This window comes from Balaenoptera ricei, chromosome 10 (genome assembly GCF_028023285.1).
Source record: "Balaenoptera ricei isolate mBalRic1 chromosome 10, mBalRic1.hap2, whole genome shotgun sequence".
NCBI lineage: Eukaryota > Metazoa > Chordata > Mammalia > Artiodactyla > Balaenopteridae > Balaenoptera > Balaenoptera ricei.
Window position 1 is genome coordinate 43,495,727 of NC_082648.1, and position 13,362 is coordinate 43,509,088.

At 46.6% G+C, this 13,362-nt stretch overlaps 1 protein-coding gene and 1 pseudogene across 2 annotated transcripts in view; both read right to left on the reverse strand.

Annotated features, from left to right (window-relative positions):
* Positions 1-8,963, reverse strand: part of BIN2 (bridging integrator 2) — a 32,671-nt gene extending 23,708 nt beyond the window's left edge. For both annotated transcript variants that reach the window (XM_059934595.1, XM_059934594.1), the window contains exons 1-2: positions 8,883-8,963; positions 2,087-2,167 (exon numbers count right to left, since the gene is read on the reverse strand). In XM_059934595.1, the coding sequence (XP_059790578.1) occupies positions 2,087-2,167; positions 8,883-8,963 (162 nt within the window). The remainder of the gene's footprint in view (positions 1-2,086; positions 2,168-8,882) is intronic.
* On the reverse strand, positions 634-1,363 carry LOC132372525 (protein DBF4 homolog A-like; annotated as a pseudogene).
* Positions 8,964-13,362: the final 4,399 nt, after the last annotated feature.

The window sequence follows — 13,362 nt, forward strand, 5'->3', positions numbered from 1 at the left end:
GCTGAATGAAGGTCCTTTTCCTTCAGATCCTTTGCTGGAAAATGCACAGCATCTGACTTTAGTTTTGGTTGAGATGTACTCTTATCCATATTGAAATTAGAAACTTATATACATGTCTGTGGCCTACATGGATAGTGATCTACCCTTACGTCTAAGTCATTTTCATGTATAATTAATTTATGTTCAGAAATGTCAGGAATGCATTCCTGTTCATTTTTATGTGGAGGTAGATGGGTAAAATTTTGTTTTATGTCATTTTCGGCTGGATTTAACATGGAACATTTATTAGATGTTTTCTCATCAAGCCCTCTCAATTCACTGGAAAAGTAGGGAATATGTTCTGAAATAAACACAAATTTTGTTCAGGTTCCTGGGTTTCTTTATATAGGAAACTCTGCTCAATCACTTGTACATTATTTTCCCTGAAGTCTGAGATGTATGTTGCAATTCTAGCTTTTCTTTATATTCAGGCTTTTTCAGGACAGTTGCAGTAATAGGAGAAATGGATCTAATACTGTATTTTATTCTTTTAGGCATGTCCCTTTCATATTCCACAAAGTCAAAAACTAACTTAGATACAATATCATCAACAACTTGATAGTGATTACTCTGCAAAGTTTCTGTGCTGCTCACTTAGAATATGTGGCTCATATCTTCTACCTTTACAAAAGGCTTTTTGAGTCTACTTGTTCTTGCCTTTTGTGGACCAATACCTATTCTTTTCCCCACATCGCTTACAGAAATGCTTGATTTCTTGAGTAAATACAACTCTTTTTTTCTTTTATTCAATGTAGCATCTAATGTCATCAATATGAAGAATTTTTACTCCCCATGACAAGGTATTTGATAATATACTACTTGAAGGAAAAAAATCATGGTCATTTCTAGCTTTTTCGACTACTAATTTTCCTCTGATCAAACACACTGAATCTGGAGACTCAAATGAACTTCCATCATGGCTAGAATGAGGTGAAGTGGTTTCTGCACTATACGCAAATTCAAGGCTTGGTACACGAGAAATTTGTCCTTTTTATTTGAAATAAGATAACTGATATCTTTACTGAGAAATTCTTCAACTCGCCGTCCCAGATCCTTAATGTCCTTTGGCAGTTTTTCAGATACAGTGACAGAAGGTAAGTCAATGTAAAATACTTTTCCCCAAAGTGGCTTACATTTGGATTTTTCTGGTTTGTTATCAGTTTTCAGAGTTTAAAGACGGCTATTTTTTTCATTTTTGACTTGGATTCCACCCTGGAAATGTCCTTTACTGTAGATCCTCATGGCTCCGTAGTTCATGGCAGCCACCTGGCATTCATATGCTGGGTCTGGAGAGGGCGTCACGTCCAGCAGTTCTGGAAACACGGCTCTCCAAGGCCCACTGACTGGCCAGTTGCCTCTCCCCTTTTGCAGGCCACCAACTGTTGTCCACTTCTTTTTTTTTTAATGTTACTATAAACGAATTACATATTTTTTCTTGTTCCAATTGCATGTGTACTATAGAATTTTCAGAGTTGGTTGCAGTGACCTGTTATCCACTTCTTAAAGTAAGTTTTCTACATAAAATTACCCATAACATCCAGTGAAGACAGAAGGAACAGTGAGAACAGGAGGTTTGGGTGAGAATGACAGGTAAACGATGGAGGTATTATTTTAGAATAAATGGCTTTGGTGAGGTAGATGCAGTGGACAAAGAGGCAACAAAACATGGAGCCACTAAGATGAGAAGACCCTTAGGGTGGGAGAGAGGCAGCCTAGGGAAGATAGTAAGCCAGAAACTAAGGTGACAGGGACTTGTTTTGATTTTGTCTAAGGACCTGGTGATGTCACTGTACCCTGGGGGAACCACCAAGAGAAAAGAAGAACACTCGTCTGTCCCCCCAAACCCAGAGTGAGCAGGAACAGGAAAGGTAATTTTGTGGTTCCCAGGAGAAGGATAAGCAGCAGGTCACCCTGTGGCCCTTACTCCTGGGGGGAGGATGGGTTAGTAGGGATGCTTGCTGATTTGCAGAACTTGCTATTCTTCTGCCACTCGGCCCTCATATCTTCTTTCTTCCTCCAAGCTTCCCTTTCCCACCCTCCAGATTACCTGTTGTTGGTAGAAGTTATTGGCATTTTGTTCAAACCGTTCATCTTTGGTTTCCACAGTTTTCCCCAACTTCTGCAGTACCTGGGGATATAAATCAGAGAGGTCCACACTGTTAGCGTGAAGTCTCTCTTAACTGTTGGCCTCATTTGACCCTGGCTTCTCTCAGAGTCTCAGATGCAACTTAAGGGATGCACTCATATCAGTCCAACAGAATTAGAAATATAGCATGTTGCTGAAAAATCAATCATGTTTTATGGTTGTTCTCAAATTGGGGTACTCCTGGGGATATGCAGCAGTGCCCTAGGGGGTACATATAAAGACCAGAATAAATAAGGTATATGTTCCTGGAATGAAATTGTTATTTACAGTGGTTTTCGGCGTGGGGGAGAGTATTATATTAAAACAAGAATTAATTAGAGGAATGTAAAATGTGCATGGCTTTTGAAGATAAAACATGAGCCTCGAAGATATTTTTTTACTTGAGAGACCCTCTTCCAGCCATAGCAGCAGATTCCTTTAGATAGATGAGGTCAGAGAGGCGAGCAGGAGACTCTCATCTTCTGAAGGCCCTTGTGGAAAACTTTGAGAAGCCCTGATATAATGCATTTGAAACTCAGCTAGAAGTGAGTGCTCCTTATTGATCTCCTCTCCCCGGTGACAGGGAGAGCCAACCATCATACTGATCTGAGTGCTGATGCAAAGGACATGGAAATGAGAAAGGCACTGCTCCTATTCTCATAGGGGACACTCACTCATAACAAGTAAGAAAACCCTGACTCGGGCTTCCCCGGTGGCGCAGTGGTTGAGAATCCGCCTGCCAATGCAGGGGACACGGGTTCGAGCCCTGGTCCGGGAAGATCCCACATGCCGCGGAGCAACTAAGCTATGTGCCACAACTACTGAGCCTGTGCTCTAGAGCCCGTGAGCCACAACTACTGAGCCCGCGTGCCGCAACTACTGAAGCCCGTGCGCCTAGAGCCCATGCTCCACAATGAGAGAAGCCACTGCAATGAGAAAGCCCGCGCACCGCAACAAAGAGTAGCCCCTGCTCGCCGCAACTAGAGAAAGCCCGCGTGCAGCAACAAAGACCAAACACAGCCAAAAATAAATAAATAAATAAAATAAATTAAAAAAAAAAAAAGAAAACCCTGACTCTTCTATCTGTAACCCCATTTTGGAATGAGGCACCACCATCCCCCAGGCCCAAGTCAGAATCAGGAGTTGCCCTCAACTACTTCTCTCACTTCCTTCATGGAATCCCTCACCATCTGGAAACCATCCCATGATTTCCAGTCTCAGTGTCATAGCTTTAGTCCAGGCCTTCATTGTTTTCCACCTGGCCTGGTCTATCATGCTGTAAAACCTTCTGATGATTCTCCACTCATCTGCTCAACAGATTTTTATTAAATGCCCAATATGGGACTTCCCTGGTGGCGCAGTGGTTAAGAATCCGCCTGCCAATGCAGGGGACACGGATTTGATCCCTGGCCCGGGAAGATCCCACATGTCGCAGAGCAACTAAAGCCCGCGCGCCCTAGAGCCCATGCTCCGCAACAAGAAAAGCCACTGCAATGAGAATCCTGCGCACTGCGATGAAGAGTAGCCCCTGCTCGCCGCAACTAGGGAAAGCCCATGTGCAGCAACGAAGACTCAACGCAGCCAAAAAAAAAAAAAAAAAAAGTATCTACAAGTTATAGTTCTAACTCTAGCATACATATGGGTCTCAATGATTTGATCCCCACTGAGCCTCAGCTCTCAGTATTCCTTCTTCCTACCGGTCTCTGTCTCTCACACTTATTTAGTTTTCTAATAAGCCATACTGTTGCTTGTTGTAGATGCTGTTCCCTCCTTCCAGAATGCTCTTCCTCACCTTATCATCAGCCAACTATCTAAAAAGACCTAATTTATACTCTGTATCCTTTGTGACACTTAATCACATCTACCTCATCCCATTAATCAAGCTAAATTGCTCCCTCCTAAGCAGTTACAACTTCTGTACCTGTATACACTTTTATTAGTGATTTTGGTTTTTGTTTTTTTGTTTCTTTTGGCCATGCTGCGCTGCTTGCGGAGTATCTTAGTTCCCCAACCAGGGACTGAACTCGGGCCCCAGCAGTGAAAGTGCTGAGTCCTAACCACTGGACCACCAGAGAATTCCCCTATTACTATTTTATTATTTGCATTTATCTATGTCTCCTTCTAAACTGTGAGCTCCTTGAGGATTGGGCACTTGCCTTATCTGTATTTCTCAGTATCCAGCAAATAGATACTTAATACTTACAACAGGAAGGAGAGTGAGACTGATACAGGAGGGAACCAATGGACTGGGCCTTGAATTAAGATTTTGCTAGGGACTTCCCCGGTGGTGCAGTGGATAAGACTCCGTGCTCCCAATGCAGGGGGCCAGGGTTCGATCCCTGGTCAGGGAACTAGATCCCACATGCATGCCGCAGCTAAGAGTTTGCATGCCACAACTAAGGAGGCTGTGTGCCGCAACTAAGGAGCCTGCCTGCTGCAACTAAGGAGACCACGTGCCGCAACTAAGGAGCAGGCAAGCCGCAACTAAGGATGCCATCTGCTGCAACTAAGAGCCGGTGCGACCAAATAAATAAATAAATATTAAAAAAAAAAAAGATTTTGCTAGACTGAAATAAAGTAAAAAGGGTGAGGATAGAAAGAGGATTTCAGGCAAAGGCAACATCAGCAAAGTCACAGGAGTATGCAAATTCATGGCAGTTTCATGAGATGGTGCAGCACGACTGGTTTAGGGTGTGTTATGGGGAGTGATGGGTCAGGAAACTAGAAAGGGAGATTGGAGTCTCATTGCGAAGGACTCTGAATCTTATGAAAGAGTGCCCAGGTCTTGGGCGTGAGACCGGCTCTACGTAGACTCTGACTAAGGTGTCTCCATTCTTAATCCTGGGGCTAACATCTCTCACTTCCGGAGCTCTCTCTATGGTGGTTAAGCTCAAGGTCGCTGGAGTGAGACAGATATATGCCCCTATCTTGGCTTTTCCACTTACTGGCTATAAGCCTTTGGGCAAATCACTTCAACTCTAGAGCCTCAGTTTACAGAACTCCCTTTCCCCCACTAAGATAATAATATCTCCTGGAGTTGTTGGGAGAATTAAATGATATTATACACATAAATTGCTTTCACAGTGCTGCCCTATGGTGAGTACTTAATACAAATACTATCATTGTGTCCAGCTCCACTCCCTTCCCTATAAATACCTGTCTTTATTTCCTTTTCAGTTTAGCCATACGTGTCTGTCTGTGTCTCTCTACTCCACCTCACTTGACAGCCAGCCCTGGGTGTGCAGAGTCACTCATCTTCCTAGGCTCCACCCTCTCCCCCCAACCAAACACTGTTCTCTACCAGAAAGTTGCAACACCACCTTGTTTAGTGGTAATGGCAGCTCTCACTTCCTTCCTGCCACCCTTCCCTTCCTTTGCCTGGGGCTTGGTTCTTCTGCTGGTGGGGGGGGGGGAGGTTGTGTAGGTTGGGGTGGAAGTATAAAGCTTAAAAAAAAAAAATCACTGCAGACATGTTTTATATTTTAGTTAATTCTGTCAATTGGAGTAATATGAAGAGGGGTTGGATATTAGACATTATGGAATTTTGTTAGAAAATTTTTTCTTAGATGTGATAATACTGTAGTTATGTAAAAAATCCTTATTTTCAAGATATATTCTGAAGTAGGCTCTCCTTAATATGGTCCTAATATATTTTCCAGCCTTTTCTCCCACCACTCCCTGAGCTCCAGCTCAGTTGCATTTCTCCCTATTCTGCCTAAAAGGATTTCCAGATTCCATGCCTTGCTCATGCTGGCATTCCTCAGCTGGACTGCTCTCTCACCACTTGCCTGAGGAACTACTAATCAGCCATAATTCCTATCTCAAATTCAGCCTTCACTACAAAACCTCCCTCTATTCTCCTCAATTCTTCTGTCCTCTGAATTCCCACGGACAAGCACATCTCTCAGGTCACTTATTTTACTTTAAACAAACAAAAAACAACTAGACTGTAAGCTTCTAGCAGGCAAGAACGCCTCTTGCTCATCTCTAAATTCCCTCCTGGGTCCAGCCCAGTATCTCGCACAAAGGAGTTTTTCTGTAAATATTGCCAATTGAACTCTCTGGGATACAAGTTGAGTAAAAGTCAGCAGAGGAAAAGACCAACAAAGGAGTGGTAAACAATGAATGCCCTTTCTTGGGGGAGATCTGAAAGTCTGCCACAGAGAAATCACAAACAGATGGTGAAAGTATTAGTTTGAAATATGAAGATGTATCATACTGTAAAAACACAATAAAGCCAGATTCCTGTTGAGTCTGAGTAGGAACTGGAAAATAAAACAAGAATGCTTCATCTCCACTGTGTTTAACAGTCACCAGACCTTCACTCCTAGGTTTGCTCCTTCGAGAAGATCAGCAGGAAGTGGGCAGGCACAGCAGGAAGTGGGGAGACACAGATGTTAGAGTGGTTTTTCAGGAAACTTGTAAAGAGAGCAGCCTGCGATTGGGATCCTAAGGCAGGACACCTGAGTTTCAGTGATAATTCTGCCACTTGCCAATCTCTTTTGAGACTTATTTCCTCTTTTCTAAAGTTGGGATACTAATAGCATACTTAAAGAGTTGAAAAGATGAAGTGAGATCATATCACAAGAATGTGGGCTCCATAAAGGGAGATATCATGTCCTTCTTATAATCCTGTGCTTTGTCCATAGCAGGCACTTGATATTTGACACATTAGTTGTTACATATTACTCAGATGACTACAGTCAACTGCTTATAGTAAAATTGCGGTGTCCCAGTGAGTCCTTTCTTTTGACTATAACATTCTCCCTCTTTATCTTGCCTTCAATAACTTCCCAAGACTCAAAAACTCTGGCAGGCTGAGCTGAGCTCTTTCTCCCAAACCTAGGCCATTCCCATTCTATCCAGGCAACATCCACTACCTCTAGAGGGGCCAGCGGTACAGCTCGAAGTTCAATGTCTGCCTGCCTTTGTGTCTAAGTCTGGGTTCCGAGTATCTCCTTGTTTTCTGCAACAACCTGGGAGTTCCTCAGTGCAGATTTGAGTTTGCTCCTCTCTCTGCTTTCTCAGGGTTCAGACTAGGAAAATAGAACAGGGTGTACCTGGGCAGCTGGTTCTCTTTTTGGGAAATACTTGACTCTGAGGTTTGAGGAGCCCTCTCCCCTTCTCACTTTGGTGTCCTCACCAAATTGAGTTTCCAAATCACTGAACATCAATTCTCCTTTTACAGATGCAGAATCTGAAGCTCAGAGCAGGGATGTTATTTACCTGAGGCTTCGGAGCCCATGCTTAAAAAAGGAGAGAAATCCTAAAGCAAGGGCATAGTGCTGATAGGCTAGATGAGGACAGAAGGTGAAAGAGTGAGGTAAAATCAATTGCTGTGTCTTTTAAACATAACTATTACCCACGAGTGTTTGGTCTTTGGCGATTTCTTTTTGTTTTTCCAACCCATAGAGTAGCTGGCCTTCTCTTCTCTAGTACCTCCTTTTCCTCCACAAACCACTTCTAACTAGACCTTCCCATAGGCTCTGATCACTATCAGATTTGTAACTAGACAGCCTTTGGAGAGACTGAAACCATGATCAAGGTGAAGTTAGGGTAAAGTAACAAAGTCTAGCCACACAAAAATCTTTTCCTTTTCCTCTGCTCTTTCACATGACCCCAGCTTCCTCAAAGACCGGGGAAAAAACACACACATTCCCCCTACCCTTCCACTGTGAGCCTCTTAAACATAGGGACTACATCTATATTCCATCAATTCTCTGTTGGGAGAATTGGGAGTTCCTTCCCAGCACTCAAGCTAGTGCTCGCTTTTAGAAGACGATACAAATATTTAAATTCTTAAGCATATGGTGTTCATTCAAATGCTTCTAAGACCACGAAGTCTTAGAAAACCAAAATTCTCTCCCAGGTCCTTATCTCTCTCTCCCTCCGGGTTTTTCTTCTAGCCTATTCATTTACCCATACCACCTCACCTACCAGAGTGTTGGTGGGTGGAGAGCAGGGGTTCAGGTTAGAAGCAAAGAAAATACTCTGAACGGGTAGAAACACTAATGCCACTGAAATGTGTGGAGCACGGTCCACACCATCTCCGTAGGTGGGCAAGTTATAGACAGACGTACAGACAGCCTACCTAGATGGAGCAGGGCCACCCACAGCTCACCGAGGATACAAGGCAAAAAGAAATGCTCCTTCCCCACCCTGAACAGGAAGCAGATACGGGCTTCTGCTTACATCAGCTTAAGCAACACCCCGCGGCCAGGCCGGGTCAGGTGCAGAGGGAATTGGGCAGAATTCCTCTAGCTCTCCTGGACTCCCGGTCCCAGCTAACGGGTAATGCTCGCTGGCAGGCCAGTTGGTCAGTACTGTCTTATGACTCTGGGAAATGACCCTCTTTGAACCTTCAGTGTCATCATCTGTAAAACATACCACCCTCGCTGGGTTGCGAGGCCAAAATCTGCTACACAGCAGTCACCAACGTTAGTTCCTTTCTTTCCCCTTTTCTGGGTCAGCTTGGGCGTTGTTTAAGGTTCCTGCGAAAGGCCGCGGGAACCGTCTCCCAGCTTCCCCCATCCCTGCCCAAGACCAGGCAAGGCTCTGCCTTCTCTCAAGTCTGCCTGTTTCAATGGAAACCCAGTCCCCGCTCGCGTTTCCCGAGGTCAGCCGGATACCCCTGTGGGCGGCCCAGCCTCCCGGCCCCGAGCACCCTGCACGCCCTCGTCGCCCCGTTGGGTCTCGGCCTCGGCTCCCTGCTGCCTACCTTCTCCTGGGCCCTGCTGAACTTCTTCTGCACCTGCTTGGCGAAGAGGCCGGCGGCGCCGCTCGCCCTGCCCTCAGCCATCCTGCCGGCTCCCCAGGGGCGGCAGGCCCTGGCCCGGAGCCCTGTGGTTTTCTCGGGGCCCCTGAGGAGGAAGCGCGGTTCCCGGCATGCCTCGCATCCGGTCGGGCAGGCGGGCCTCGCGACGCACACCCCGCCCCGCCGCCGCCTCGGACTCACCCTGGGCTGCCCGAGGGTGCCTGAGGCCCAGGGCGCCCGGCCCTCACGGAGACCCTTGCGAGGCCCACTCGAGGCCCAGCCGGTGGCGCCCCTGGGCCCTCCCCGAGGCCCATCGCCGTCCGGCTCCCGGGTGCGGCCCGGGGAGGGGCCAATGGGGCACCTGTGGGGCTCAGGCTGAGGCTGGGCCTGTCCCCAGGAGGCGGGAAAGGCGGGCCTGCCCTCAGGCGGCGCTCCCTCCAGGCCAGCTTCAAACCCCCCCCCCCACCCCCCCACCCCGCGGCCCTGAGATAGAGGAACACCAGACCCGTTGAGGAGTTTGCAAACGTGTGCGAAGACTCAGTGTTCCCCGAGAGCCAATTAGCTGTAACCGATCAGCGGGGAGGGGGGGGGGGATAACTGAAACAAGGGGGTAGAAAATACTGTGATTTCCACTCAGCAAGAGTGTTGTACAAGGGACTTCCCTGGTGGCGCAGTGGTTGAGAGTCTGCTTGCCAATTCAGCGGATACGGGTTCGAGCCCTGGTCCGGGAAGATCCCACATGCTGCGGAGCAACTAAACCCGTGCGCCACAACTACTGAGGCTGCACTCTAGAGCTGGTGAGCCACAACTACTGAAGCCCATGTGCCACAACTACTGAAGCCCGTGCTCCGCAGCAAGAGAAGGCACTGCAATGAGAAGCCCGCGCACCACAAGGAAGAGTAGCCCCCACTCAATGCTCTAGAGAAAACCTGAGCACAGCAACAAAGACCCAATGCGGCCAAAAGTAAAAAAATTAATTAAAAAAAAAAAAGATGTTGTATGGGAAAACGGGTTTGACTTATATGGGTATGTGTACTGGGTCACCAAGTAAAATTTCTTACTACAGGGTGCAGTTTTTTTGTTTTTTTTATAAATTTATTTATTTTATCATTTTATTTATTTATTGTTTCTGGCTGCGTTGGGTCTCCGTTGCTGCTTCGTTGCTTTTCTCTATTTGCAGCGAGCGGAGGCCACCCCTCGTTGCAGTGCACGGGCCTCTCACCGCGGTGGCCTCCCCCGTTGTGGAGCACGGGCTCCAGGCACACGGGCTTCAGCAGCTGTGGCACGTGGGCCCAGTAGTTGTGGCTCGAGGGCGCCAGAGCACAGGCTCAGTAGTTGTGGCACACGGGCCCAGCTGCTCCGCGGCATGTGGGATCCTCCTGGGCCAGGGCTCAAACCCGTGTCCCCTGCATTGGCAGGTGGATTCTTAACCACTGAGCCACCAGGGAAGCCCCAGGGTGCAGTTTTTAAAGATGGAAACCCTCTACCAGAGAGGTTGGCTCTGTCAACTGAAAAAAAAAAAAAAAGCACAACCTAAAAGTTGAGAATTACGCTTTATTTGGCAGACAAAACCAAGGACTTAAGCCTGGGACACAGCCTTTCAAGTAGCTCTGAGAGACTGCTGGGAAGAGGTAGGGGAGGAGCCAGGATATATAGGAGTTTTTGCAACAAAGACCAGGTTGTCAGAACATCAAAAGATTATGGTTAATTAAAGAAAACCAGATATCTCAAATTAAGGAATTTGGCGCTTTTCTATTTGTGGGAAGATGCAAGAGTCTGGGCTCACTGAAATCACTCCTTTGATATGCACCTCAGCTATCTGGGGCCAGTATCCTGTGCTTTCTCATCCTGAGTCTCCTCAGGGTAAACTGTTGGGGCTGGGGGTGGCTTCAGTGGCTGATGGCTTGATGGTCGGCATCCTGTTTCTATCCTGAGTTCCCTCAGGGCTCACCACTGGGGGAGGGGGTGCTGTAGTGTGATGGCTTGATGGCTGCAACATCCTTTGTTTACTGATATGGCAGGCAACATTCTTTCACTCACAGCTCTAAACCTAGATCTGGTAGGGGTAGGCTGAGCAAAGGGGACAGGACTCCAGATCTGGACTTGAAATGGAGGAACAACTGAGCTAGAAGTAGAAACAAGGATGCTTAGGAAAGGAGAGGACCTTTATTGAAAAAAGGCTGAGGAGGAGGATATGGAAGCCTGTGCTGGGGATGGGGAGCAAATTTTTCTAGCTGGAGGAACTAGTACAGTGTACTAGATGGAGAGAGGATATCAATTATGTAACTTGGGGTGGGACTGCTCAGATTATAAGTTTCTTCTCTAGGTAGAAGGTCTCCAAATTGAGTTACTCCCTGGGACTTCCCTGGTGGCACAGTGGTTAAGAATCCCGCCTGCCAACACAGGGAACAGGGGTTCGAGCCCTGGTCCGGGAAGATCTCACGTGCCGCGGAGCAGCTAAGCCCATACGCCACAACCACTGAGCCCGTGCCACAACTACTGAAGCCCACACTCCACAACAAGAGAAGCCACCGCAATGAGAAGCCCGCGCACCGCAACGAAGAGTAGCCCCTGCTCGCCGCAACTAGAGAAAGCCTGCATGCAGCAACAAAGACCCAACGCAGCCAAAAATAAATAAATTAATTTAAAAATAAACAACTTAATCTCGAATGCAGAGAGGACCACATTTTAAAAAAAAAGAAAAAAAGAAAGAAAAGAAAGTTACTCCCTGACATGTTTGAGGGGATAGCTGGAAATTAGGACACTGGGTTTGGAGGAACTGCTTACTCAAGGATTTTATAGTACAGGTAAAATTCCCCGAAAGAAAGGAAGAGGGACAAAATACACTTCCTAAGGACTGGAGAGGGAAGCTGGAGGTCTGAGACAAAATTGGAGGGCCTTCTCTGCTATTGTTTTTCAGGTCATTCCCCCAAAAAGGCATACTGCACTCAGGGTCAACCATGTGACAGGCATTGCTGGGTGTTGGGGAAGCCAAGAATGAATTTTAAAAATGTGATCCCTGACTTCAAGATGCTTAATGTCTGGAGGTGGAGATAGGTTGTTAATCAGATGTTTATAATGTTATGTGCTTAATTCATTTCTAGAGATGGATACAAAAATTTCAGGTAATAGGTCATTAGGGTTTATTCTGTTATTACGCTAGCTGTGGGGATGGTCTAGAAGAGGCAGAGTGAAGAAAATGGAAGGACTTGACGTTGGGTGGGGAGCAGTGGGGGCAAGTGGGAGGACTGCGGTGCTGTGGGAACACTGAGGAGAGATGGCGATGACAACAGGTGTGTCACTAGCAGAAGGAGGCCGATACCTGGGTCACTGTCAGGAATCCTCAGCGTCCTCAGCAATGCAGCCCAGCCACTGCTTCCTAAGAAACCGTCTTCAGTGCCAATCCCTTGGGAACTGAAATTGGTCGTCACCAAATCATATAGTATTATTAGAGCAGGAAAGATCTTTAGACGTTAACTAGGTAGGGAAACTGAGTAACAGAAAGGGCTGGTGACTTGCCCAAGGTTACCCAGTTCCTCAGTGGTAGAGGTGAGTTGGGAATAAAGGTCTCCTGTCTAGCCCAGCTTCTTTTGGTGTATACACTGTTCTAGAGGCCTCTGCTGACAAAGCAGCCTATAAACTGCAAGACCGGTCTTAGCCAGTTTCTCCTGCTGTAATGTTAACTATCCTGGTACCTCTTGTCTGGTCCTCAGTGATTGCTATGAAAAGCTACTTCTCATCCTCTTAGCCTTCTCCTTTCAGTTCCCTCTTCACTCTATCACAGGCCACTCTAACAGACTGAGCCCTGGCCAGGATAGGACAGAATTATCAGCTTCCCAGTTCTCTGTGGTTTATAGAACCCCGGATCTGGTTGTTTATTTTTGTCCAGCCTTGAAGTGCTGACTCATACTTAGTTTGAGACCACATATTATTTTCCCCTCAACCCTTTCCTTTCTTTGTTCCTTATCTTCTTTTCTCTTTTTTTCTATTCTTTCCTCTCTGTCTCCTTTCTAATTTGTCACTTACGTTGTCTGCTGGCATCTGACCTACCACCTAATCCTGTACTCCTATCTCTAATGTATCCTTGTAGTTGCCATGACTGAGAACTTTGGGGTGAGCCCTGTTCTAGGCACTGAAGGGAGAAACAAAAGAAGGACAAGCCCACAGTCTACTTGGGAGAGTCAGGGCACGTTTAGTCACTCAGGAACATTTTAAAGCCCTCTGTGCCTTTGTTTGGGAGGAGGGACAGATGGGCAGATTAATGGATGAGTAGGTCCTAACATAATCCAAAAAGGACAATGTAAGACCACTCTCACTTGGCATAGTTTGTGAACTGATAGAGATGGCAGCAAATGGAAGAACAAGCCCAGAAATGTGGTGAAATCCAACTCAGGCCCTATAACTGCATTTCCACTAGAGGGCTTAATTACAAATAAAAAGACAC